The sequence below is a fragment of the Meles meles genome, chromosome 1, assembly GCF_922984935.1.
Source record: "Meles meles chromosome 1, mMelMel3.1 paternal haplotype, whole genome shotgun sequence".
NCBI lineage: Eukaryota > Metazoa > Chordata > Mammalia > Carnivora > Mustelidae > Meles > Meles meles.
In genome coordinates, this window is record NC_060066.1 from 36119232 (window position 1) to 36143850 (window position 24619).

General features: G+C 44.7%; 1 protein-coding gene across 3 annotated transcripts in view; it reads right to left on the reverse strand.

The window, feature by feature from the left end:
* Positions 1 to 24619, reverse strand: part of GRHL2 (grainyhead like transcription factor 2) — a 161681-nt gene that overhangs the window by 13322 nt on the left and 123740 nt on the right. For 2 of the 3 annotated variants that reach the window (XM_046027389.1, XM_046027404.1), the window contains exons 10-14: positions 21305 to 21392; positions 20722 to 20861; positions 16140 to 16171; positions 4535 to 4629; positions 611 to 696 (exon numbers count right to left, since the gene is read on the reverse strand). In XM_046027389.1, coding sequence (XP_045883345.1) covers positions 611 to 696; positions 4535 to 4629; positions 16140 to 16171; positions 20722 to 20861; positions 21305 to 21392 — 441 coding nt within the window. The remainder of the gene's footprint in view (positions 1 to 610; positions 697 to 4534; positions 4630 to 16139; positions 16172 to 20721; positions 20862 to 21304; positions 21393 to 24619) is intronic. The other variant, XM_046027396.1, reaches the window with a different exon arrangement.

Genomic DNA, 24619 nt, shown 5'->3' on the forward strand with positions numbered 1-24619 from the left:
TTGTGGGGCGGGGAAGTGGGAGGGAGAAATAGTCAAAGTAGAGTCAAATTTGGATGGATAACATGTGGATAAAATAGAAAATAACTTTCCCTGAGCCCAGGTTCCCCGATGCAAGACGAAACTGGGGGTTCTAGAGTCCTAGAGGGTAGAACTTGAGCATCTTACTTAAATCACCATATCCCAGCAACAGCTGTATGTATGTGTGTGTTTCTTAACCAAAAGAGGTCACATTTTTATTCTGGATTACACCATCACAGCTAGCAAGCTACTTCCTAATTGTTTTTGTTCTGTGCGTATTTGGAAGCTAAACGTATCTAATTTGGTTTCACGCCAAGAGACAAATGGAAACTCACAGATGAACCTCCCTCTACGGCATCTAACTCTGATCAGCTTTAAGCTGACAGGGAATTGGCAGTTTTTCCAAGTTTCCTTCTCCTTAAATGCTAATAAGCCAGGATGGTGTGGAGATCAGTGTTTCCATAAGCCTGTTTTTCTTTTCTTTTGTAAAGCTCATTCCGGAGCCCTCTCGAAGGCTGCACGATAACAAACGGACTGCAGCTCAGGAGAACACAGGCAGGTTTCCAGGAGCCTGAAAGGCTCAGTAGCTTACCGCTTCCATTAGGCCCTTCACCGTAGGTGATTTCAGCATCAAAGCGTCGAACACATCGTCCGTCTCCTTCCGCACGTACAACAGCACTGGAAGAGAAGCAGGGGGGAGGCGTGACCGAGGAGCCCGCATGCTGACCCGCTGCTGGGCCGCTTCCTGCCACACACATGTCAGAGGCGGACAGTATCTGCGAGGTCGCGGAGCCCAGATGACCCAGACGTCCCCTCCAAGGGCGACTGCTGCCCCTCCACAGCTGACCCGCAGCTGGGACTGAAGGGTACTTCGAGGGAGTAAACGAACAAGTGGGTCACACCAAGCAGACTGCGATGTTTTCCCACACTGTTCACACTGGAATGGCTCAAGGCGGGCCCATTATCTCCTTGGGACATCTCTTTCTGCAACCTCTGTCTTCTATCTACTCATTTGATCATTCAAGAAATATTGCCAAACACCCATCAGGCTGCATGCCGGTCGCTGAGGTTGCAGGAGTGAATTAAGACATGGTCTGACCTTAAGGGATTCATCGTCCCTTAGAGAGGCGGCATTCCTCGAATAGACAGACAGTCGGACGGGGCTGGATGAGTTCAGAAGGAAAAAGACATGAGAGAGTGCTTATTGGGGCCTGAGCTTCTCACAGACATGGGGAGAGAAGACGGGGAAGGCAACTCCAGGCAGACAGACCAACCATGCCCAGGCCCGGGAGGGAGCCTGTCAGGGGCAGGAGGGAGAAGCTCAGCACCCAGAGTACAACCGGCCTGTCCTTGGCCCCAGTTCAGCCGGCTGTGGGGCCCTGCTTCCTTAAACCTCTCCAAGCGCTGGTCTTCCCCGGACCACCGGGTAATGTCATCATCTACCTCACAGACTTGTGCAGTGGTTAAATGAACAGCATCCACGCGGGGTAACTTAGCACCGCGCCCAGCACACAGCAAGCCCGCTCCTCCATCTCGGACGCCATTATGAGGCACCTGGCGTGGCTCTCGTGCCCTCGGCGAAGGGGAATGGGGCTTTGTGCTCATTTCTCTGTTATGTAACCGTCTCTAACGTAACAGTCTCAAGTTGATGATGCACAGACTAGGAGAGATGGTAGCGGCCCCAGACACCACGAGAGAGGAGAAGACACTCTCAGTGGACACCCTTCCTCACAGCAACTGCACGAGGCTTAGCTCCCAGAAAGAAATGAAACTGTCATTCACATGCGACTGCACTTTCTCCCTCCTCCAGTGATGTGGCTTCTGGTTCTCACTGCAGAGGAAAAGAAAGGCGCCAGGGCTGCAGCCCCCTCCACCGGGCTCCTACAGGAAGAACGTGCAGCCAAGGAACCCTGCTGAGCCTCCGACCCCGGTCAGGCGCCAATGGAGCCATGGTTACCACCAAGCCGAAAGAATGAAGTCAGAGATGGAAACCGAAACCCGCTCTAACCCAAACTCCTGCCCCTTCCCGCACTCTTCCCCAGGCCCCAGGGACCTCGGTAATGCTGCCTGCTTCGTGAAGGCCAAGTCCACGCAGGTGCACGGGGGGCTCTGCCTATATTTTCTCTCTGCAGGCAACAGATGTTCCGTTTGTGCATGACACAAAAGAAGAAAAAAAACCCTGAAGTATTGCGAAGTTTCTTCTCTTTACCAAGTATAAAAATAAACTACCAATTTAATAAACAGGTTGAACATGTCTCCAAAGATTTCAAAATTTAGAGGAATATTTCTAGTCTCCATTTCAGCTCAAACGATCCAAGTGGCCTACTGGCAATATAAGAGGTCTCAAGGTCAGCGGCATAACGAGGAGCAATTAGACCAGAGGACCTCAGTTACAACTAGATGAGGACAATTAGATTGAGAAGAGGGGTGGCTGTCACAGTGAACATTCTATAGGTTCTCCCCACACGCCCCGACAGAAAAATGTCATTTCCAGCAGGCTGACCCTAAGGGAACCCCAAACATGTTCTATTAAAATGAGTACTGCGTCCATTGGATTTACAGATTTTTTTTCTTTTAAACTCTTTGTCTTTGAAATGGTATGGCTAACACCCTTGCTACAAGCGTCGCGGGAAGGGGCTGGAGGCACTCTCGTGGCCTGTGGCAGAGAGGATTGGCAGGGTGGCTGGCGCCCCCTCGTCCTGCTGGGCTCACAGCGCACCCCACCCCCCCCAGCTTGCCCTGGGCAGCAGCTGCGGTAACCGTGGGGCTGTGGCAGGGCACGCACAAGCAACCCTCTGCTCACGGCGGCCATGGCGGCGACGGCGACGGTGGCCAGCATGCACCCCAGATGTTACAGCAAAGGCAGACAGCCGCAGGGGCAGGCTCCCAGTAACTCCCGCGGAGCCACCCAGGGAAGTGGCTACAAAGGCAGAACAACAAAGGACGGCTTTGGTGATAATTATGATCATTTTCTCTCCTGGAGAACTTCTAAGAAATAAACAATGGGAACCATCAGTGACCCTGATTCCTCTTGTTCTGTCAAAGACCAGCTCTGACTGGGAGCTCCAGGCAAGGGGCTCAGCAACTCCACTGTCCTTTTCCAAAGGAAAGCCACACCCAGGAGACCACGTGCTCAGCCCCTGGTAGCTTGCAGCGCCCTCGTGTGTCTCTGTGATTTAGATGTTTCAAAGGCAGTAGACTTGTTTTTTGTCACAGCCCAATAGAATTCCCAGTGGCAATTTTTATACTGACTTCACAATCTCAAAATAACCTGAAAAACACAACCTTTGGGCTAGCCAGCATGCACTAAATATGGATGCAAGCTACAATTACTTTTGCCTGTGAGATTCCATATAATTCTTCCTTCGTTCTAAAGTATGTGATAGAAAAAGCATGCAAGAACGAAGCCCGAAATGCACCTGAATATTTGATGGGAAGCCCGTGAAGCCAATTTTCAAAAGGTTTAAATGTTGCTAATGTAATTAACACCACCCAGATATTTATGCTCTTTCCATTTTGAAACACTAATTGCTTATTCACAATGAACGGACATAACTAGATCCAGACCTAATAATAAAAGTCGCAGCTGTAATAGTGAACAGAGTGCTCTCTGTGTGGAAGGCACCCCGGGGGACGTGTTCAACATACACTGAACTCCATCAGTCCTCACAGCAACTCCATAGGTACGTACTCTCGTCATCTCTGTTTTACAATGCGGACTCGAAGGAGCGGAGGGTCTCCCCAAGGTCATACCACTCTGGAGAGCTGAGGAAGGCTACAGAGTGGATGCTCTCGACCATTATGCAAATCCTGTTACAACAAGCAGAAAAGAAATCTAATTTCTCGGTAACAAAAAACTCAAGTGTGTGTGGATGGAGACTATATTTAACAGGGTAGCCTGACTCACTGGAGGTCCAGCATGGGACGTCTAAGATCTCTGGAAGCTCTTGGCGTTGGCCACAGCAGGACAGGACAGGAGGGGAAATGGCCATTCCCCATACTCTCCTCGTCCTCCAAGGAAGGACAGCAAGTCACGTACAGTATCGAAAGGCAGAGCGAAACACTGACCCACTCTGACTTCGTCTCTTACTCTCTTGATGAAGTGGAGTAAGACCCTTGCCGGAGAGAAAGTGAAGAAGTTGTGATGTCAGGAAACAGGCTCCTTTATCTGTCTGAGAGGAGTCGTTTGCATCTCTGGAATGATTCTCAGCTCAGAGTACTGTCTCATGTGCAGCAAAAGCTTCTTCCTGACCTTGGACCTCCCTGCTGGCTCATCGGTACCTTCAGCAGCTTTCTCCCAAGGCCAAGGAAAGAACCAGTGCCCGGAAAGAATAAATGTTTGCTTAAGATGCTTAAAAGGACAGGGCCGGAAGTGAAAGGGCCGGCTGTGGCCTTCCTGTGTCAGTAACCAATCCCAGGCCAGCCGTGAACCACGGCTGCACGGGCTTCTGTGTGAAGCGCCCCCACTGTTCCGGATGGGAGGCGGGGTAACCCTGTAAAGCCAGAGGGTAGATACCTCGCTTTATCCCTTCTTCTTTCAGCTGCTTAGAAGGTGCTGGTCCAAATTCCTCTTCCATGGGCCTGAACATCCGTTTAACAAGAACACTGCTGCTAGAAAAGATGAGCAGAAATTGGTTAGTAAAGCCTGCAGGGAGTCACAAGAAAGGTTCATGTACATGTCTGGCTCTATCTTTTTCCTTTGTTTGTACCATCCCTAGTTCTCTACAGCTGGATCCACTCAGCAACCTCCTTCCTCTCCCCCACAGGCCCCAAGTCATCCCTGTCAGGGGCAGAAAACATAGGCCAATATCTTTAGGGCATGGACCAAGGGCATACTGCCCATTACTGCATATGGATACACAAAGATGAGACCCCTGGGTTTTACGCGTCCTGTCCTGCACCTAACCCCCTTCCTGCTCCAAAGATCAGGGCTGGGATGGGGATAGCAGGAATGAACATGGTCTGTGTGATCTCCAAATTATAAGGTCCTCCCACTGAGCTAGGGCCTGAGTGTCCCACACTCTCCTGTCAGTCCGAGAGGAGCAGAGCGGGGACGGCTGGCAATGGGACGGGCTTCCCAGGCTGGTTCTCAGTTCTGAGGCTGCCCTGACTTCCTGCTGTCCTATGGCTCCACCTGGTTGGAGCAAGCGAGACTGCAGTGGTGGGAGTTCTCCAGACACTCAGATCTCGGCCACCCAGCCCCTCCCTCCTCCTTGGGAGGGGGTTCTTAGTATCCCCCGGACTCCCATATGGTGCTGAGTCCCCACATGTCCCCACAGGAGCCAGTGCTGGTGGTTTTGCACTTCCTCCGGAAGTTCCTGCCCATTCTGGGTACTCTAGGGAAGTACCCTCCTCCAAGGAAGGGGAGGAGTCCTGGGGAGGAACGGAAATCAGAAGCACAGACTATCACTGAAGAGAAGTCATTGGTGCTGAGTGTTGTGGCCTGCATGTACGTATCTTCCCAAATTCATGTGTTGAAACCGCACTCTCCAGTAAGATGTCATTCAGGGCTGAGGCCTTTGAAAGGTAATTAGGACAGGAAGGTGCAGCCGCCATGATGGGATTAACAGCCCAAGAAGAAAGGACTGCCTTGTGAGGCAGAGTGAGAAGACCGCCATCTGTAAGCTGGAAGAGGGTTCTCACGAGACACCGACCATACGGGCACCTGATCTCACACTTCCAGCCTCCAGAACTCTGAGAAATACATTTCTGTTGTGTAAGCACCCCCGTCTGTGGTGTTTTACTAGAGCAGCCTGAACTGGCTTAGATATGGAGAAAACGCTCACGGAGTCTTGCCATTCTTCGAGCCCTCACGCGCTGCCAGGTTTTTGGAAATTTTTTCTCTCTTTGGAGATTCTTGGAACTAGGCACAGGAAGCAGTGTCAGACAGGCAGTTCAACAGAATTATTAAGACATGAACTCTGGGTCCAGATGACTTTGGTTTAAACCCCTGCTTTACAATTTACCAGCTATGGGAACACGCACAAGTTCCTCAACTGCCATGGGCCTCAGATCCCTTGTCTTTCAAAGGAGACTGTTGAAAGAATTAAATAAATTTCACACCGTTGCTGGATGTGCTGTAAGTGCTCCCGAAGTGTTAGAGAGGACGATGACAGTGACAATAAAGGTGGAGAGATGAGAGAAAGCAAGATATGGGGAAGAATAAGTATGGCAGAGAGCTTGAAAGACGCCAAAGTTTCCCTGGACCCTCAGAGAGCAAAGAGTCCACTTTGGTGCAACTGAAGGACCCATGTTGGAAAAGCTTCCTGCATGGGAAGCTGAGACGCTTCCAAGAGAGTACAAAACCCCACTACAAAGACAATTCCCCACGGGCATCATTGTCATGAAGAAGCTATTTGTCAATTCTCAAGTCAAGCTAGTGGTGGGGTCCAGTGGTACAAAGAGCACAAGGTGCAAAACTATGGATGGTCCAGAAAGTATTTCTAATAAGTCTATTAAATATTAAATATTTAATATATCATAATAAACATAATCTAAAGATAAATATATGTACATAAATATAGATTATTGTTATTTTATTATTTTATAAATTATAAATTTTATTATTAGAAATATATAATATACAAATTTATATAATATATAAATATAAATTTATACAAATATAACATATTTATATATGATATAAATATAATATCAAATACTAAATATTATTAAATTATTAAACCAACAATGCTTTAATTTATTATCTCATACACCTAGTGCTCTGAAGAGGTCTCTCAGTTTTTTAAAAAGACTTCACATTTTATAAAGTACTTGAAATCTTCTTGGTCACTGCGGTCTCAGGAACACTGTGTGAGTCAGCCAGGGCAATGGCTAATCTTATCCCTATTTTAGTGAAAACCAAAGTCAGGCTCAGTGTGTGCAAGGGTAGGGTGATGTGGCTAACAAGTAAGATAGGCTGTTTAGAGAATGCAGTTCTGAGGGACAACCTCATGATAAAGGTGCTCAGGAAATCTGAGATGATGATGTGAGGGTATGAGAAATGATACTAAGAGTCAGCATGCTCAGAGCACCTGGGTGGCTCAGTGGGTTAAAGCCTCTGCCCTCGGCTCAGGTCATGATCCCAGGGTCCTGGGATGGAGCCCCACATCAGGGTCTCTGCTCAGCAGGGAGCCTGCTTCCTCCTCTCTCTCTGCCTGCCTCTCTGCCTACTTGTGATCTCTGTCTGTCAAATAAATAAATAAAATCTTAAAAAAAAAAAAAAGAATCAGCATTCTCTTTTATTCCCAAGTAAGTCAAACTGTGAAAACAACTAGAGAGAAAACTCAAACTCAAGTCCCAGTTCACAGTGGTAATAAGTTGTTAGGGCACTGTTCCCTGTGTTTTCACCTCACTACCTTATCATAAAAGCAGGTCATGTTATTCCATTGCGTCTTGGAAATGGGATGACCATGACCTTGGGAGCAGAAGATTAAAAATCAATTCACACAACTGTCGGCAACCAGTAGGTTAATAGCAGGTAAATAGCCTGAAATATCACCAGACATGCTCTCATGCTGTGTGAGGGTTCCTAAACCAGTGATTTTCTTTTTCTCACCAGGCAACATTTATTTATATTCTTCCAGTCCTGCTGGCTTTTGATAGCACCCCATTCTGAGTCATGACAAACTCTGCCATTAAAATAACATCTTGGATAAACCACACTTCTCTTGGGAGTTCAAAAATGCTTTTTCACACTTCCTAATCTATAAAACTAGCAGGAGTCAATAAGTTTGTGTGGTCTGGATTCAAATGTTTCATTTATTTTCAAAGCAAAGCAAGAAAAGAGGAGCAGGTATGACAGACCCATTTGATAGACGAAAAGAGCACAAATTTTTCAGGTCTCCCCATGTCCTGTCCAATTACGCTGCCCTGTACCACTGATGGACTGGAGAACCAGGAGAAGGTGCTTTCTCTGACGTCAATCTCTATCTCACTGGCACATGTGTGGCTAATATTGGGGTGACTCCGGGTTCAGAAGCATATGAAGCCATTGCCTTGTGGGATCAGTCTCAGGGAAAGAGAGTCCCTGAGATATAAACAAAGAACTGCTAAGATGTTTGGATCTGAAGCCTGGGTCTCTGGTCATACCTGCCAGGCTGAACTGCTCTAGCCATTTATGCCAAGTGCGGAGGCACCGAAGTAAGGTGCAAAAACGAGTTGCAGGCACCATGGAGACACAGTTTGTCTATTTCACATCTACATGTGCCAATGACCATGTATGCCCCCAAATAAAGTGAGCTTCCTCCCCTGTTAGCCTGAGAAAAGAGGAGACTCTCTTGTATTCAAGTCCTTACAAGGTCCCTCACAGTATGGAGTAGGATCTCAATTAATTTCAGTAACAAATTCCTCTTTGGGTAATCATCCCAAAGTGACTTTAATCAACACTAATCCTGGGTATTGATAGAACTCATCTAGCAGAATGAGCAAAACAAACAAAAGCCACACCTAGATTTAGTAACGATTACTACAGTTAAGAGTTCAAAAATGCCAAGTAATAAATGACGAGGTTAGTAGGCCCCAGAAGGGTCATCTGAAGAGGAAATACAGGTATTCCTGGTCCTGATGATATGCAGCTGGTGGCAAGAACAATGTGAAAACTGTATAAAATTAAACAACAGACAGAAGACCTCTTGAAAGTAGTGGAGACTGCTGATGGGGCAGTCAGGGCTGGAGAAGCCGAGGTCTCAGGGAAGTGAATGCAGAGAGATGAGCTGGTCATCAGTGAGCCACAGTCCCCTGCCAGTTCTTGACAGAGAATAGAAGGTGAGAACCCCAGCTGAGGCACATATGCAAGGATTAAAATGTTTGCACAGCTTCTGGTAATCTTACAGTGTTAGAGAAATAGAAATTGGTGTTTGGGGCTGCAAAGGCATCTAGGACTTATGGGAAAACTTCCAGAGAGTAAGCAAGCACAGAGAAGCGAATCAGACAATGCAGTCTTCCTTTTGAAATACCTGCCAAGCCCCTAAACTGCAGAGGACAAGAACCTAAGAAATTAAACAGAAAGTCCTTGAAAATCATAGAGGTGGTTTTAGTAGTCTCCCTGTGCGAAAGAGACAAAAATCAGATTTCAGATCCGCCAAATGGGCCCAGAGAAAGTCCATCAGAGCTACAGTCTAGGGGTTAGGATGAAGTAGTTTGAGGCTAATACAAATTGCAACCTAGCCTAGGGTCAGTTCTGTCCCGAATGGAGTAGTGATCTGCATTCATTCAGACTGCACACCAGAGGACAGGGAAAACCTTCATAAGAGAAAAACATGGTCACCTAGATCTTCCATAATTTTTATATACATCGTTCACCATTCAACTAGTGCTTATTAAATATACTAATAAACAGGACCAAGAGAAAACCAGGCGATAGAAGCAGGCCCACAGAAAACACACTTAGTGAGTTACCAGATGTGAACTTAAAAATAATTGTCATTGTGTTCATGAATACAAGTGTCAAGACATATAGAGCTGGAATCTATTAAAATAAATAAACCAATTAAGTGTAAACCCTAGAACTAAAAAGTATGATAACTGAAATTAAGAACTCATTAGGTCAATAGAAAATATCCAGGCTGACAAAGGGTGAGCAAAGAAGATGTACGTTTCAGAAAAGCACAAAAAAATCCAGGGACACAATAAAACATTCTAATATACATTTCAAATAACAAAGGAGTGCAGAGAGAGAACACTTAAGAAGCACTGTTTGAAGAGATAATAGCTGATAGTGATCCCAAACTGATGAAAGACATCAACCCACAGATTCAGTGAGTGCTTATAAGATACCAAGCAGGAAAAAAATAAAGGAAACCTACATGTAGGAACATTTGAAAAACATTCTGAAAAACTGAAAGAAAGAAAAACATTTTAAAGCAGTCTTCTCAAACAATAAGAAAGGGAAGGAGAGAGGGAAGGAGGGAGGGAGGGAAGGATGGGAGAAAGGGAAGGGAGAAGGGAGGGAAGAAGGAAGGAAGGAACAGAGGGAGGGAGGGAAGGAAAGAGGGAGGGAAGGAGGAAGGAAGGAAGGAAAAAAGGAAAGGAGGGAGGAAGGATAGGCAGCCACATTTGAAACAGCCACAATAAGACAGATACACGATTTCTCAACAGTAATGATGGAAACAGAAACTGAAAGAAAGTAATTGACAACCTGGAATTTAGTATCTAGCAAGAATATCCTACAAAACTGACCATTAAATAAAAGCATTTATAATAAACAAACACTATGAGAGATTTCTTTGCCAAAAGTTCCACAACAACAATAGCAAAAAAAATGTCAAACAGAGTTCTTCAGGCAGCAGGAAAAAAATATCCCAAGGAAAAACAGAGAAGTTGAGAAAGAAATAAAGAGCAGGGAAAGAGTTAATATGGGTTAAATTTATAAAAGGAGTCTTTAGTTCAAATCTTCCAGTTTGCAAAAGAGCAAACTAGTATACAAGCAAGAACAACTGGTATGAATGTAAGAAACTGGTGAAAATAATTTACATATTTTTAAAAACCTCCCTTGCTTATCTGATACAGATTTGAGAATTACTGGATGGATTTTTAAATGCAATGCTTAACAGTAAAAAATAAAAATATATCAGTCAAAAAGGGGGTGGGCTTCTTAACAACTGCATATGGATCTACTATCATGAAATAAAAATTTTAATTAAAAACAATTGAATGTGGGAGGCAAATTTGTGGCAGACACTTCTTTAGTTATTTCTATGTTATAAGAATCAGTATCTGTGGCTTGGGATAAAATTTCTGAGGACAGTCTTAAAAATAATGATTTTTCTTTTTTTAAGATTTTATTTATTTGACAGACAGAGATCACAAGTAGGCAGAGAGAGAGAGGAGGAAGCAGGCTCCCCGCTGGGCAGAGAGCCTGATGCAGGGCTCGATCCCAGGACCCTGAGATCATGACCCGAGCGGAAGGCAGAGGCTTAACCCACTGAGCCACCCAGTCACCCCTTAAGATAAGGATTTTAAAAGTGCTGTATCTCTACTTTGACAGTAGTGGGAAAGAATTCCCCTGATAAATAGTGTGAGATGACACAAAACATTTAATTTTAGTGATGAGAAAGACCCTATGTCAAAGATGAATTGTAAAGAACTTGGAAAAAAAAAAAGTGTTTCATAAAATGTAACAGACATTTCTGAATTACATTACTCTTTAAATGTAGGTTCATTAAATGAACAAAGCAAGTACCAGTAAATCATTGATTCTTTTGGCAATATCCATAATGGTTTAACGATTCAAACTGGCCCTAAAGCTTTAATTTATGTTTTCAGCTCTTCCTTGGGAAACTGGGGGGAGTTGTCCTTTATTTTTAACCACCTTGTGAACTCAGTATACCTTGCTATGATTTCATAGTTTGCTTAGCATCCCTGAGAACCTTATCAAAGCAAAGCACGTAGAGCCCTGTGAAAGCGTTCCTTTAAAAGAAGTAGTTAGAATGCTAGAAGATTTTTATTTTGTGCTGATGAACACAGGGTGATGACTTTTTAGATTTAATATTATGTTGATTAAATGCACTCACTGGTGATTGGTTAATAATCTCTAACTTCTCCCAAGGGTACTGAACTTTAGCCAAAGTGTTCACTTCCATGGTAGATGAGCACCAGAACTGGCTCTTCTCAGCAACACTGTAACCAAGCTCATGGTTTGGTCTGGCAATATCTACAGGACTCTCCCTCCTGCAAGAGGAATGGCTGGACCCTCTACTGGCATCCTTCAGCAAGATGAGTGACGTCATCCTGGGCAGCTGTCTCCCTGAGCTTGTATGGGACCAATCCATAGGGTTGTGGTTGCCCTGCCCAACCTTTTCCTTCTCCTGAAGTTTCAGCTTTTGAGGAGATAATACAATGCAGCCCCAAGGTGGTGTGCCTTTGAGAAGAAGCAAGGGGATAAGAGAAATTTTTGGAGAGGACTGTGGTCTGAGGATTCCAATCAGCACCGTGGTGATGGCAGATTCCTGGAGGAAAACCACTGTCCTCCAGACACACTTGCCAAGGGTCCTGTGCCCCAAATGCAGTGTGAAATCTACGGAGCTACGGGACTTGAAGGGAGCTCACGGCAAGCTGGAATGGGGGGGCCCTCTGTGGGGACAACTGTGGACAAGAGATTAAGGCAAGAAGGGTTTTGCAGGAACTAGAGGTTAGATGGGCATGGGGACCAGATCTTCTGAAGTAATAGACTAGAACAGCATTTCCCACCATGTGTGACATTTGCATAGCAATTTACAGATGATTTCAAGGGGTTTAAAGCCCTTCCTCTTCCCCATTAAAAGCAAACAAACAAACAAACAAAAAAACAAACAAACAAACAAAAAAAACCCCAGGGATTCATGGATCCCTGTTAAGAGCCCATCTTCCACAGAAAATTCTTCCTGTCTGGCTTGTTCTTTCCATTCTTCTTCTTCCCCCTCTCTTCCATTTCTCAGTTAAGTATCATTTATTGGGGGCTTGAAAAGGAACCTTAGCCACAATAATGACAGCCATGATTTTTTTTTTTCCCCTTGAAAACCTCTCCCACATGCTAGGACATTCGACAGACTACTAGCTTGGCATTATCATTTGCTATTTTTAGATGAGACTGCACAAAGTCGTTATACTAAGTGACGGAGCTTGAACGGCCTGACTCAGATCACGGCTGGCTGCCTCCAGGGCAGAGGACTTCACACACACTGCAGGGCATCAGGATCACCTGGGGACTCTGGAAAGGTCTCCCTGCCTAAGCTGCACCCCATGCCAATGAAATCGAAATCCCTGGGGGTGCTACCCCTATATGAGTTATTTTTCAACTCCCAGCTGATTCCAAACTACAGCAAGAGGCCTGCTGCTGAGAAGCACTGTCCAGAGCCTCTGCAACTAACTCGGATCCCCAGCCTAGGAAACAAACCTGCGTGGGCTCGACTGATGCCCAAACTCAGCACGAGAAGTCACCCTCCCCATACTCACTTTATCATCAGAGAGGCAGAAGCAAACAGGTGTTCCCCTTTTTGTCCCGTTGGGGCACGTGCCTGATGATGGCTCCCCCCACACCTCATCTGCGTTTCCTCTACTTTCCCTGCTTTAATCACACCCAGGCTGTGCTTGTGAACAAGCCTGTGTCTGTGCACCACGGGGGCCTCCGAGCAGCCGGGGGAGGGAGCGGCGGGCCTCCCTGTGCTACCTCCTCTGGCTTCCCGGCACTTAACCAGATGCTGTCATACTAACAGCTCTTGCTTGGCAGGGAGCACTGAACTGGCCAGAGACAGCCCTGACGGAGGCTCCGCGAGTGCCAGGGCAGGTGACACTCCCCGGGGCTCAGAGCACCAGCCCCCTCCGCCAGGTACCCTCACCCGGGCTTGTCACAGTCTGGGTCCTGCACTCTAGAGGGTGAGCCAAGGGTGTGCCTTGGTCAAGACCAGAAAGCGATCATGACGGGGGCGAGGCCTCTCTCTGGGCCTCCCTGGCAGCCACTGATCAAGAATTAAGAAGCGAGGTGACAGGGCCTGATGGCTAAGAGCGGGCCACGGGGAGCAACACTAGACGGGGTTCCGATCCTGCCTCAGGATCAGACCACGCTTCTCGGTCCTAAGTTCCGCTGCTCGTTATAAAGTGGAGGCCATGACAGTATCTTCCCCATGGGAATTCTGGGAGACTTCAACCCAACGATGCATACAGAGCACTGAGGACAGTGCCTAGCCAAGACAGCTAGTGAATGTTAACTATTACTTCTATATATAACAATGGCCATGTACCAACCCTGTATGAGCACTGGGGCTCCAAGGCCACCCATCGTGCTCAACCGAACTCTAACTAGACGAACGAGAGACAGAGGCTCAGGCCTCAGGCCTCATGATTATGCAAGAGCAGAGGGTAATTCTTACAGAGAGGCCAAGCCAGACGAGTTAGAAATAGGTCGCTGGCCACCTAAACGTTGCCAGCTTGCTAGGAAGGGCCGTATGGGCTGAGGTGGATTGCCAGGGGAGGTGTGCACGCGAGGGAGCACTCGGGTCTCAGGCACTTCTCCCGGACGAGGCTAACTTCTCCGGGAGAAGGGAAGAGTACAATAGAGTAAGTAGAGTGCTAGATGAGACCTCCAAGGTCACCTTATCCAAAAGCCTCATTTTACAGCTGAGGAAACCGAAAGCCAAAGGTCAAGGAGCCAGCCCAAAGCCTCACATTGGTAAGCCATGGCCCCGGAGTAGAGTGCGGGCTTCCTAAGCTCAGAGTCACTGTTCTTTCCATGATACCACATGGTCCCTGGTAAAGCAGGTAACAGATTAGAATGGATAGTGCTAATCTTTCTGCTCCTTCCAGCCACTGGGGATCTATTACCTATGTGCCAAGACAAAAAGAACAATCTAATTGGGTATTTAGAAAATTCAGAACTCTGAATTTAGAGGTCAGACGCTAGGCAAGGTTCTGCACCTAACCAGCTGGGGAATTCGTTGAGTCCTTTAAGCTTCTCTACCCACACTTTTTCCTATGTAAAGGGCCAGATTAGTGAATATTTAGGCTTTCCAGCCTACACACGTCTGTGTTGTAACTTGTCAGCTCCAATGTTGTAGTAGGAAGGCAGCCACAGACAAGACATAATGGAATTAACCTGGCTGTGTTCCAATGAAACTTTAGGGACGGTTGAATCTCATTTTATTTTCACTTGTCACACAATATTCTTCTTCTTTTGGATTTTTTTTTTTTTTGACCATTTAAAAATGTTTGCACACGGGGTGCCTGGGTGGCTCAGCTGGTGAAGCGTTCAACTCTTGATCTCAGTTCAGGTCTTGATCTCAGTGTCATGAGTTCAAGCCCTGCCCTGGGCACCATGCTAGGCATGGAGCCTACTTAAAAAAGAAAAAGAAAAAACAATGTTTATGGACTGTTCAAAAACAGGTGATGGGTTGACTTGGCCCCCAGGCTGTAGTTTACCAAACTCTGCTCTAGGAAATGAATTCAGTGATATTTGCTCCACTTACTTCACCGAGAAATGTTTTATAAATAATTATATTAATTGCATAGCCACAGGGAAGCCCTGATTTGACTACAGTCTGAATAAAATGATCTGGAGACTTCAGTTACACAGATAGAATGCAAACCAAGATTTTAGTGGTAAATATGTAATATAACATAGGATACTGAAAAATGAATGCAGTTCTAGATTGCTTTAAGAGGAAAAAAGTTCCAGGTCACAAGAAAAAATTATCCCAGTATAATCTCCAACTCATATGGCTGAGAACAGATATTTATTTCTGAGAGCCAATTCTGGGGAAACTATCAAAAATTTGGTGGTATCTCCTGGAGTGGGGATGTTGAGATGAAAAACTATGTTTGAATGAAGAGAAATGGATGAGCTTCTCTAGAGCAGAACTAGAGTCAGTGGGTGAAGGTAGACATCAGTTCAACAAATGAACTTTCTGAGAGCTGCCACTGTCCCATGGTGTCAGAGCTGTCTTACACTCAGTGAGAGTGTCCAAGTAGAAGCTGCCTGACTCCCCATCAAAAATGTGGGGTACTGTGTTACATTGCTTAGAAGAGAGTGGGTCAGCTAAACGACCTCGAAGATTCCCTTTTGTTTCTAAAATTCCAGGAGTGTATAAAATGAGTAAATGCAAAGAAAGCACTATGCAGAAACTCGATGTGCAAGACACTTGGGAGCCTTAGTGACCCATGTAAACCCTTCCTTACCGACAATCCCAAGGACGGTGACTAGGTTTTCAGCCTCCCTAGCTTCATCCACACTAGCCTCGCCACTAGCCCTGGGCCCATCTCCCACAGTGAGGGCTTGAAGAGGTTCACGTGGGTGACCTGAGCACTACTGACTAGGCAGGGCAGGCTGTCGCCCTGGCTCCCACCCCATGTTCACCCTGATCTTGTGTTGGGGCCAGAGATTACAGTAACTGGATTACTGGTGAAAAGGCAAAAATTAAGCGATGGGTCACTCCGAAAAATAGCTAGTTATTCAAAGGCAGATCATAGAAAGAAGAGAGATAAAGAAAGGTTGGAAGAACAGCATTTCCCTAGCCTTCCTCTGAGACAGCCCCAGAGTCAAGCCTTTCTCATTTCTCAGCCCCAAGCCCGTAGTTATCCTGTGCTCCAAGAGCCATTTCTACTGCCATGAACTGACTCTGGACGTAAGGTGAAAGGACTGAGTGTCTTACCCTTCTCGTTCATCATCCGTGTTGTAATACACCTGTGGGAAGAAACAATAGGCTTACTGTAGGTCAGACGCAAGTAATGGAAATATATCACATGATCCAGACTTTCCTAGGCTCTCACTCTGTCTTAAAGACGACAACAGGCAAATCTGTGTCATGATGCTATGTGTGGGTGTGCGCGCGCACGCACGCCCAAGGAAATACAACTTTAACCCCACATTCTTCCTAGGGTTATTTCTTAGATTTTAAGGAAGTAAAATTGGAAATCTGATTATTTCTAGCTTGGGTCATTCTGATCAGATTACTTACAGTTCTAAGCCAGCCCTTGCTTTTGATATTAAAGATCTACTTTAGCAGGATCTACAAATCATTGTTTAGAAAGGCTCTGGAGCAAGGCCTGTGGGTAGCCGATCCCATCGGGTCCAGAGGTGAGCTGACTACTACTGTGCTCTGGGGCAGAGACGGGAGCGAGAGTCCCAGGGCAGTGCGGCGGTAACCCCAGGCCTCTCTGTTGGTTCCCTGAAAGGGCCTGGGCCTTTCTGGCATCCCACAACCACAGACATTTAAAGTCGACTGTCCTCAGGCTGGGGAAAGGCCATGTAGCTCTAGGAGGTGTTCCAGGCCAGAAGACTTCTGAGAACAGATTGCTTTCAGTGGTCACCACGGTGGCAGGCAGAATCGGATTTAGAGAAATTAGGAAGCATCCTTATTATTTTATGAAACTACAGAACTCCAGAGAAGACCTGGTATGCATGTAGGTCCACATGACCCAATCATTTATGAACATGAACTGCTGGCCTTTCTTGAGCTTCATCTGCATGCCTCGGGACCGTGTTTGTTCCGGTGAAGGGCGAGACCCAAGTTGGCATCAGACATTCACATTCTAACTTCGGTAGTCTCTGCCGGTGCAGGTGCACTTCTCAAAGGCTCCTGGCAGTGCCTGGGTTGCTGTCGCTCCCCGACTTCACAGCATAACAGAGCTGGCCACCCGCGACTCCTTGGGCATGAGCCATTCTAGTCATTAGTAAGATTTCCACAGGGAACTTACCCTCTTAAAACTGTTTCTGTCTATTGTGGTATTGTGTACTTTGCTCCTTTTTAACAGAAAGCGGCAAAGGTAAGCTGTTTTCTTCTGCCGTACACAGGCTTCAACATGGTACTGGAGTGGCCTCGGTGATGTTCTAGAAATGGGGCTGCCTATTTACGTGCATATGGAATGGCCCACATAAGTCAGGGAGCCTGGCCCACAGCACTGGCCACACAACTGGATTTTTTTTAAAAAAAGATCCTGATGTTGGGGTGCCTGGGTGGCTCAGTGGTTTAAGCCTCTGCCTTCGGCTCAGGTCACGATCTCAGGGTTCTGGGATCGAGCCCCACATCAGGCTCTCTGCTTCGTGGGGAGCCTGTTTCTCCCTCTCTCTCTGCCTGCCTCTCTGCCTACTTGTGACCTCTCTCTCTGTCAAATAAATAAATAAAATATTAAAAAAAAAAAAAAAAGATCCTGACGTTGGCCTGCTTTTTGCTAGTTTCTTTAAAAGCGGCATAACGCATCTGCCCTCTCTGTGTGACAGGGTCATGGACGGCTCTCTGCAAAGTTGACTGGTGACCCCGAAATGAAGCAGCCTTCACTTAAGTGTTTTCCTGGCCTCCTGAATGGCCTCTACCACACTGTCCTTATCCCCGCCCTGGCACTGTCACTTCTCTCACACAGTGACCCGCTGTCTCTTCCTTGTTGGCTCTAGGTCTTCGTGCCTGAATTTAATTTTTAGAGAGTGTTTCTCAAACTTTAGAGTGCATAAAAAATATGGAGCCCTAGGGGTGCCTGGGTGGCTCAGTGGGTTAAAGCCTCTGCCTTCGGCTCGGGTCATGATCCCAGGGTCCTGGGATCGAGCCCCGCATCAGGCTCTCTGCACAGCAGGGAGCCTGCTTCCTCCTCTCTCTCTCTCTGCCTGCCTCTGTCTACTTGTGATCTCTGTCTGTCAAGTAAATAAATAAAATCTTAAAAAAAAAAAAAAGATTCTCTCTCCCTCTCCCTCTGCCCCTCCCTACCGTGCTCTCTCTTTAAAAAAAAAAAAAAAAAAAAAAAAAAAAAAATATATATATATATATATATATATATATGGAGCCCTCTTCAGAGATTTTGATTCAAACACTTGGAATGGAACTTGGGAACCTGAATTCTTATCAAGCACGCCTGTGGTTTTGGGGAAGGTGGTTTATAAACTACAACAGGGAAGACTGCTCTTGAGGGTATGAGGGAAGAGCAAAGTCCTCCTTGGGTTCAGGTGCCTTGAGGAAGTCCAATCAGAAAGATGATGCCTCTGGATCTCACAATTTCTCCCAAGCTCCTGTATTTAAAGGCATTCCAGGGAAAAGCCCCAGTGACCATCTAGGACTTGACCTGCCACAGCTGGATCTTGTTTTGCATGTCAAAATGAGCGACCTCCCCACACCCACTTCTGACATCAGGGCACTGTCGGCTTCCCTCCTGCCTCTGGACCCATCTCCCTGCTTTCTAGCTCTTCAAAGAAAAGGCAGATTTGAAGTCCCAACCAGCCACACTGTAGGTGCTCCTGTCCTTGGGCCAACCAAGTAAGTCGATCAACCATGGACTATTCTTGCATTGTTCCAGAGCACAGCTGACTGTGCTCCTTCCTTGCCCAGAGCTTCCGCAGGCTCCCTCACTGACCCCCTTCACTCTGACTCCAAGGCCACAGGGGAAGCCTGAGGGCTCCGCCAGGGTGGCCCCAGACTGCAGAACTGAACTTTGCCCATGACTTGGGGGTGCTGAGTGAGCTGCTCTGCAAATGCTAAAACCAATAAACTGTAAAATTTAAAAAAACAAAACAACAACAACAGAAAAAAAAACAAATAAACTATACTGGCTACATTTTCCTTCTGATTTGGCCACAGGCTAGGAACCCAGTTCAGACATGGAGAGGCCAAGTGAGGCCAGAAGACTCACAGATTTGGTCAATTTTCCTCTGAAGATTTATTTACAGCTTTGTATATTTCAGGGAAATGTTGCCAAGAGAACAGGTCAGGCTGTCAGCTTTGACACAGGGCCGAAGCCAGAATCATGACAGTAAACAGTAAGAACAATTTGAATTATCCCTTCTTCTGGGAAGTAGGGATACCCAGCTTTATAAAATCCTATGGGGCTAAGATGGTAAATGAACAAATCACCAAACTCTAGGGAATTAAAAAAATAAATAAAACGAGGTGCTGGCCCTCATAGCTTGATAAATCTTAACATTCTTCTTTCTCCCTTGTGACCTTGTTCCTATCAAACAAGTGAGACAAGATGAGATTGTTAAATTAGTTTTTAGTGGAATGCACTCTAAGAAAAAAAACTAGATGTATTTTGTAACCATGTTCTGTCATGAACAGCAACAAAGAAGCCTTGCTTGTGTAACTGCTTTGTCTCATACCTATAATGCAACAACATGGGGAAGGATAATATATACTTCAGAAAGAGCAAGTTGAGCCAATAATGATTTCCTCTCTTGACTAAGCTCAATTCCACTGAGTGTCTGAACATTTAGAATGGGAGAAAAACTTGAGTATGTCAGTATGCCTCTATTTCTCAAAACAAACTTTTCCTCGGAGGATTTGTGTTTAAAAGAAAGCTAACCCACACAAGATTCACTAAAACCCAACTGATTTAGTGAAAGACAAATCAGGCTAATGCTAGGCAAGTACATTTTTTTTTACAACTCTAATTTATCACATAAAATAAATAATACTAAAAATATTAAAGAAAGAAAAAAAATCATCCATCACTTAACATCAAATGTTACAATTTTTGTTACATTCAAGTTCAGGTATGTATCTAGAATCACAGTATAGACACAAAAGGGTATTCTAATTTTTTCTTGCACTAAATATTACTGTAACTAGTTCCTATATTGCTACATAATTTACATAATTATAATTTTAGCGGCCACCTAATATTTCATCAATTTGAGCTACCATACTAAGTTGATTACTGGGTGTTTATGTTATTTTAATTTTAGCTCTTTAACTTTGCTTGTAGATATAACCAGAAGACAAGAATTACTTTTAAAAAGGCTTGTCTACAATCTCGTTTTTCTTTTGGTGTGGAGTGATTTATGTGTTCAATGGGAACTTTTAATTTACTAGGGGGAAAACTGTTGATATGGTTTTATGTAATCAAAAAATTTTTCCTCTTGGGCAACTTTCTGAAGCTCTGGGTGCAATTCAATTTTCCACCATTAGATGGAGCTCTGTTGCACCAGGCTAATTCCACAGGACCAAACGACAACCCGAAACAGCACAAAACTTCTCTGGGTTTATCAGCCTCCTTACTTTCTTCCGCTTTCATTGCTTTGTCAACACTTCACCACTATCAGCACACTCTCTTCTTCCCCTTACCAAGTCAGTTTCCTCTCCTGAGACATTCCTTTCTATACAAATCCATTTTCTTAGGGAATGACTGGCTTCTCATGCAACACATGGAGCGCAGAGGTTATTTTCAAGGTCAACACTGCCTGCTGTGATTCAGTCTTAAGGCTCCACCGGCCCGGGGAGGGAGGGCAGGTGGATGTTAGCAGGTAGGGCCTACCTGTCCCGTCCGCTGCAGGTTTGCGAAGTGAACATCGGGTATGAAGAGCACCGGCTGTGAGTGCAGGTCGGGCATGGTTTTGAAGTAAGTGATGTCGCTCTTCTTCGGTAAAGGCAGCGCTGCCAACTTCCCATCAGAGGCTGGACATGAGAGGATTATGTGTGACTAGGAGCTCTCAGCTGTGAGCCCCAGTCTGAGTTCCCTCTTTTCCCCTCTGAAGCCTTCCAAAAGCCACAGATGTGAACACATTTTACAATCGCCCCATTTCCCACTGCCAAACCAACAGAAAGCGCGTGAGCTCTGGGAGAGCACTCTGGAGATAGAGCCTCTCGTGCCTAAAGTCCTCATCTGGAGGAGGAAGACGCTGGGCTCCGTGATATTACAAAGTCCCTCCCAGCACAAGCAATCCGTGATCATGGGATTCCATTTGCTTTTCACAGAGACGTCACCCAGTCTTCGTGGCTAGGGAAAAGCCGGCCATCCCTCACACACCCATCATTTCACCCACCACCCACTTCTTCCCACCTGCTCCCCCGAGGGGACATGGCCTGGCCAGAGCCCACCCCCCCTCAGCAACACTCACAGTTGTTGCACTGGGTTTGGGAGGCCTGGCCTTTCCCCTTCTTCCTGTTCTGCTTCCTCTCTTCATCTCGGATTTTCCTTTCTGCTCCCTAATAGGGAAAAGCAAACAATGCCAGCTATGTTATCAGAGCATGCAAAAACAGCGTCCATAGACAAGTCTGTAGGGTAAGAAACAAAGCAGGGGTAAAGGGAGAGCAGGCAGCCCCATTTCTTTCCCCTAGGGAGGTCAGGCCAAGATTCTGAAGGCTGAGACAGATCCTTAGTCTGTACTACATTTCGACCTCCAAGTGATCCCGCTTCTTCCCTATTTCCCCCTTTTTTGAAATCCTGCCTATATATAGAACTTCAATTTTAAATTTGCACAGAAAGACCAGGCCCAGGTTCCCACCCCAGTGAGGTCAATTAAGTAACCTTAGTGATTATAATAAAATGTCATTAAGATAAAGCATTGGCCTGTTAACATCATTCCTAGGCACAGAGAGAGCATTAAAGTTGGAAGTGAATTCCCTATAAAATTTTCCCTTTGCTCATTGTCATGGAACTTTTACAAAAACCATTACAGTAGTGGAAATGAGGGAGGGCCTAAGGAAATACACAATATGTATGACTGCTTCGCACATACAAGTAGGATTTTGGTTTTTATTTTAACGTGTTCATAAGTGCTTGGAGATGGACTTGTTCAGCCAGGTAGAAAAAAGTTTGGTCTCTTCACCTCTTTTTTGCTCCTCTGTTCCTAGTACTGACCTTTCCATTGGCTTCTCTTGCCAGATCCCACTCTACTTAACCAATCGACCATCACCTTATATCTCTTTCCTTCTTGGCCTTCAAGGATTCCCTGACTATTATTATTGTCACTCTTCTGTGTCAAATTTGCCAACTCATTTTCCTCTTCTCACCCTCAATACCTATGTCCCAAAGGTTTTCTTTTCCTTTCTTTCTCTCCATTCTTGCTGCAGAAGAGTTCACCTGCACCCATATTTCCATGATGCTCTAGACAGGTGACATCCAGATGGATACCCCAGACTAGACTCCTCCCCTAGATTTCAGATATGCATTGACAGTTCCTGCCCTTTGTGACAGTACATGTAAGGACGAGAGACGCACATACTGGCTGGCAACTGCTAACCAGAAGTTGCCCTTAACTCATCTCACAACACAAAAAGTTAGATTTGAAAATATAAAAATTAAACCTGTTAGGCAAACAAACAAACAAACAAAAAAACCCCCAAACAAACAACAACAAAAAACATTAATAGGCAAAGGACAAAATGGTGAAAATATCTGCAAAAAAATATCATATAAAGTACTAAATCCTTGGGGCACCTGGGTAGTCGTTAAGCATCTGCCTTCGGCTTGGATCATGATCCCAGGGTCCTGGGATCGAGCCCCACTTTGAGCTCCCTGCTCTACAGGAAGCCTGCTTCTCCCTCTCCCCCTCCCCGTGTTTATGTTCCCCTCTCTCTCACACGCTCTCTCTCTCTCTGTCAAATAAATAAATAAAATCTTTTTTAAAAAAGTACTAAATCCTTAATATAAATAATGATTCAACTTTAAAAAGACAACTAATGCACCAATTTAAAAAATGGAGAAGAGTCATGAAATAGGCACTTCACAGAAAAAGACATACAAAGCTTTGAATTAAAACACTGAGACATACGTTTTATTAAATTGGCTTTAAAAAAAAAAAAAAACCAGATTCCCCATTCTGGCTGAAGTAAATGCATAGCACAAGAGATCTGGAGATTTGTGGGCAACGAAGGCATCATAAGGAGATAACACTAGAGGTAATTCTTGAAAATGGGTAATTATAGCTAATATTTACATAGCACTTATTCTGTGCCAGGTGAGTTCTAAGAGCTTTACCTAGATAAGATCCGGATAGATATAATAGTTTAGCCAGATATCTTAAATATGTTTTTATGTCGAAAAACTTCTTAGTACCAAAAGGGAGTAATTATTTTATAGGGCTTCACTTTTAAGTTTTGAATTGTCATAGATAATTATAAACCATGGAAATCCAGAGCAAGAGAGAGATAAAATACAGAAATATATCCTTTGGAAGTTTCTTCATGATATATTAAGGTTTTGCAGAGTTTTCGTATCTAGATAACACATAATATTTGGGGAAAATAAAGTGTTAAATGTATAGACATTGCCTTGTTGAAGTTGGTGTGAGATATAAGCAAAAGTCTCCTATTACTCATTATTAGTTGGGTCCATAAGACGTCTTTCTATGTACTAGGAGTTCTGCACAATATACTATTTAATATAAATAAAAACATAAAACTTTTTCTATCTATATAAATTACAACTCACTGAAGACAGACCCCAAGGTTGGTCAAGCAGTTTTATTTCTAAATTGGTGTTTTATTTTGTACGATTACTTTGAAGAAAAAGCCTGCAATTAATTTGTTTCAAGACTTATAGATGTTCAGTGTCCACTTTTAGGCAATGAAGTTACCTACTTATTATTTTATAGGCATTCTTGGCTATGCCAAACCAAATGGATTAACATAAAACCTACAGTGGCTTCCCACAGAGCCTCCTCTTGACGCCATGTTATGTAAGATACCACCTGCCCAGAATGCTCAGATATCAGCATGACAAAACCAGTCTGGATAGTATCCAAACATCTCTAGGAGAACCACAACCCTGTTTCTAAAATAAAGCTTTGACTTCGTAATGACCTAGGGAAGCTGAGACATATTTATTTAAGATAGAGAAAGCTTCCTTGAACATGACCTTCCGTGAATTCCTCTACTTCCTTTATCTGTGACCTAACGCTTCTAAAAGCTCTTTTCACTCTTATCAAAGTGCAGGAAAGTCTAGTTCTTCCAGAACGGTGTAATTCGCTACAAAGACCAGATTAATCACTTGAAAATAATTTCCTCTATCTAAATGCTCGCTTTGGAGTGTTAGATTGAAAAATACACCTCAAGATTTCCTGATTATATTGTGATCATTTTTGCCACCTCTTGAGAGATAATGGCTATCTTTGTTTTATTGGATACTTAAATAATTTCTCTTAAATTTATTTTAAAAATGTGTCCATAACCAGTTGAAAGTTGGCCAAGGTACCAAGATGGTTTGCAGGAGTATCTTTAGCTTTTCATAATCTTCAATAGCCGTCACCTCCAAGATCTTTTCAAACAAAAATTAATAAAGGGAAAAAACTATTATAAAAAAAGAACATTGCTTTATTTCTCAAGTTTTGTACGATACATACTATTTATAGTACTATAATTCTTGTTTTTCAGGAAAGATAATGGAAGTAATTAAATACAGATATAAAGACACAGACATAGGTATTAATACA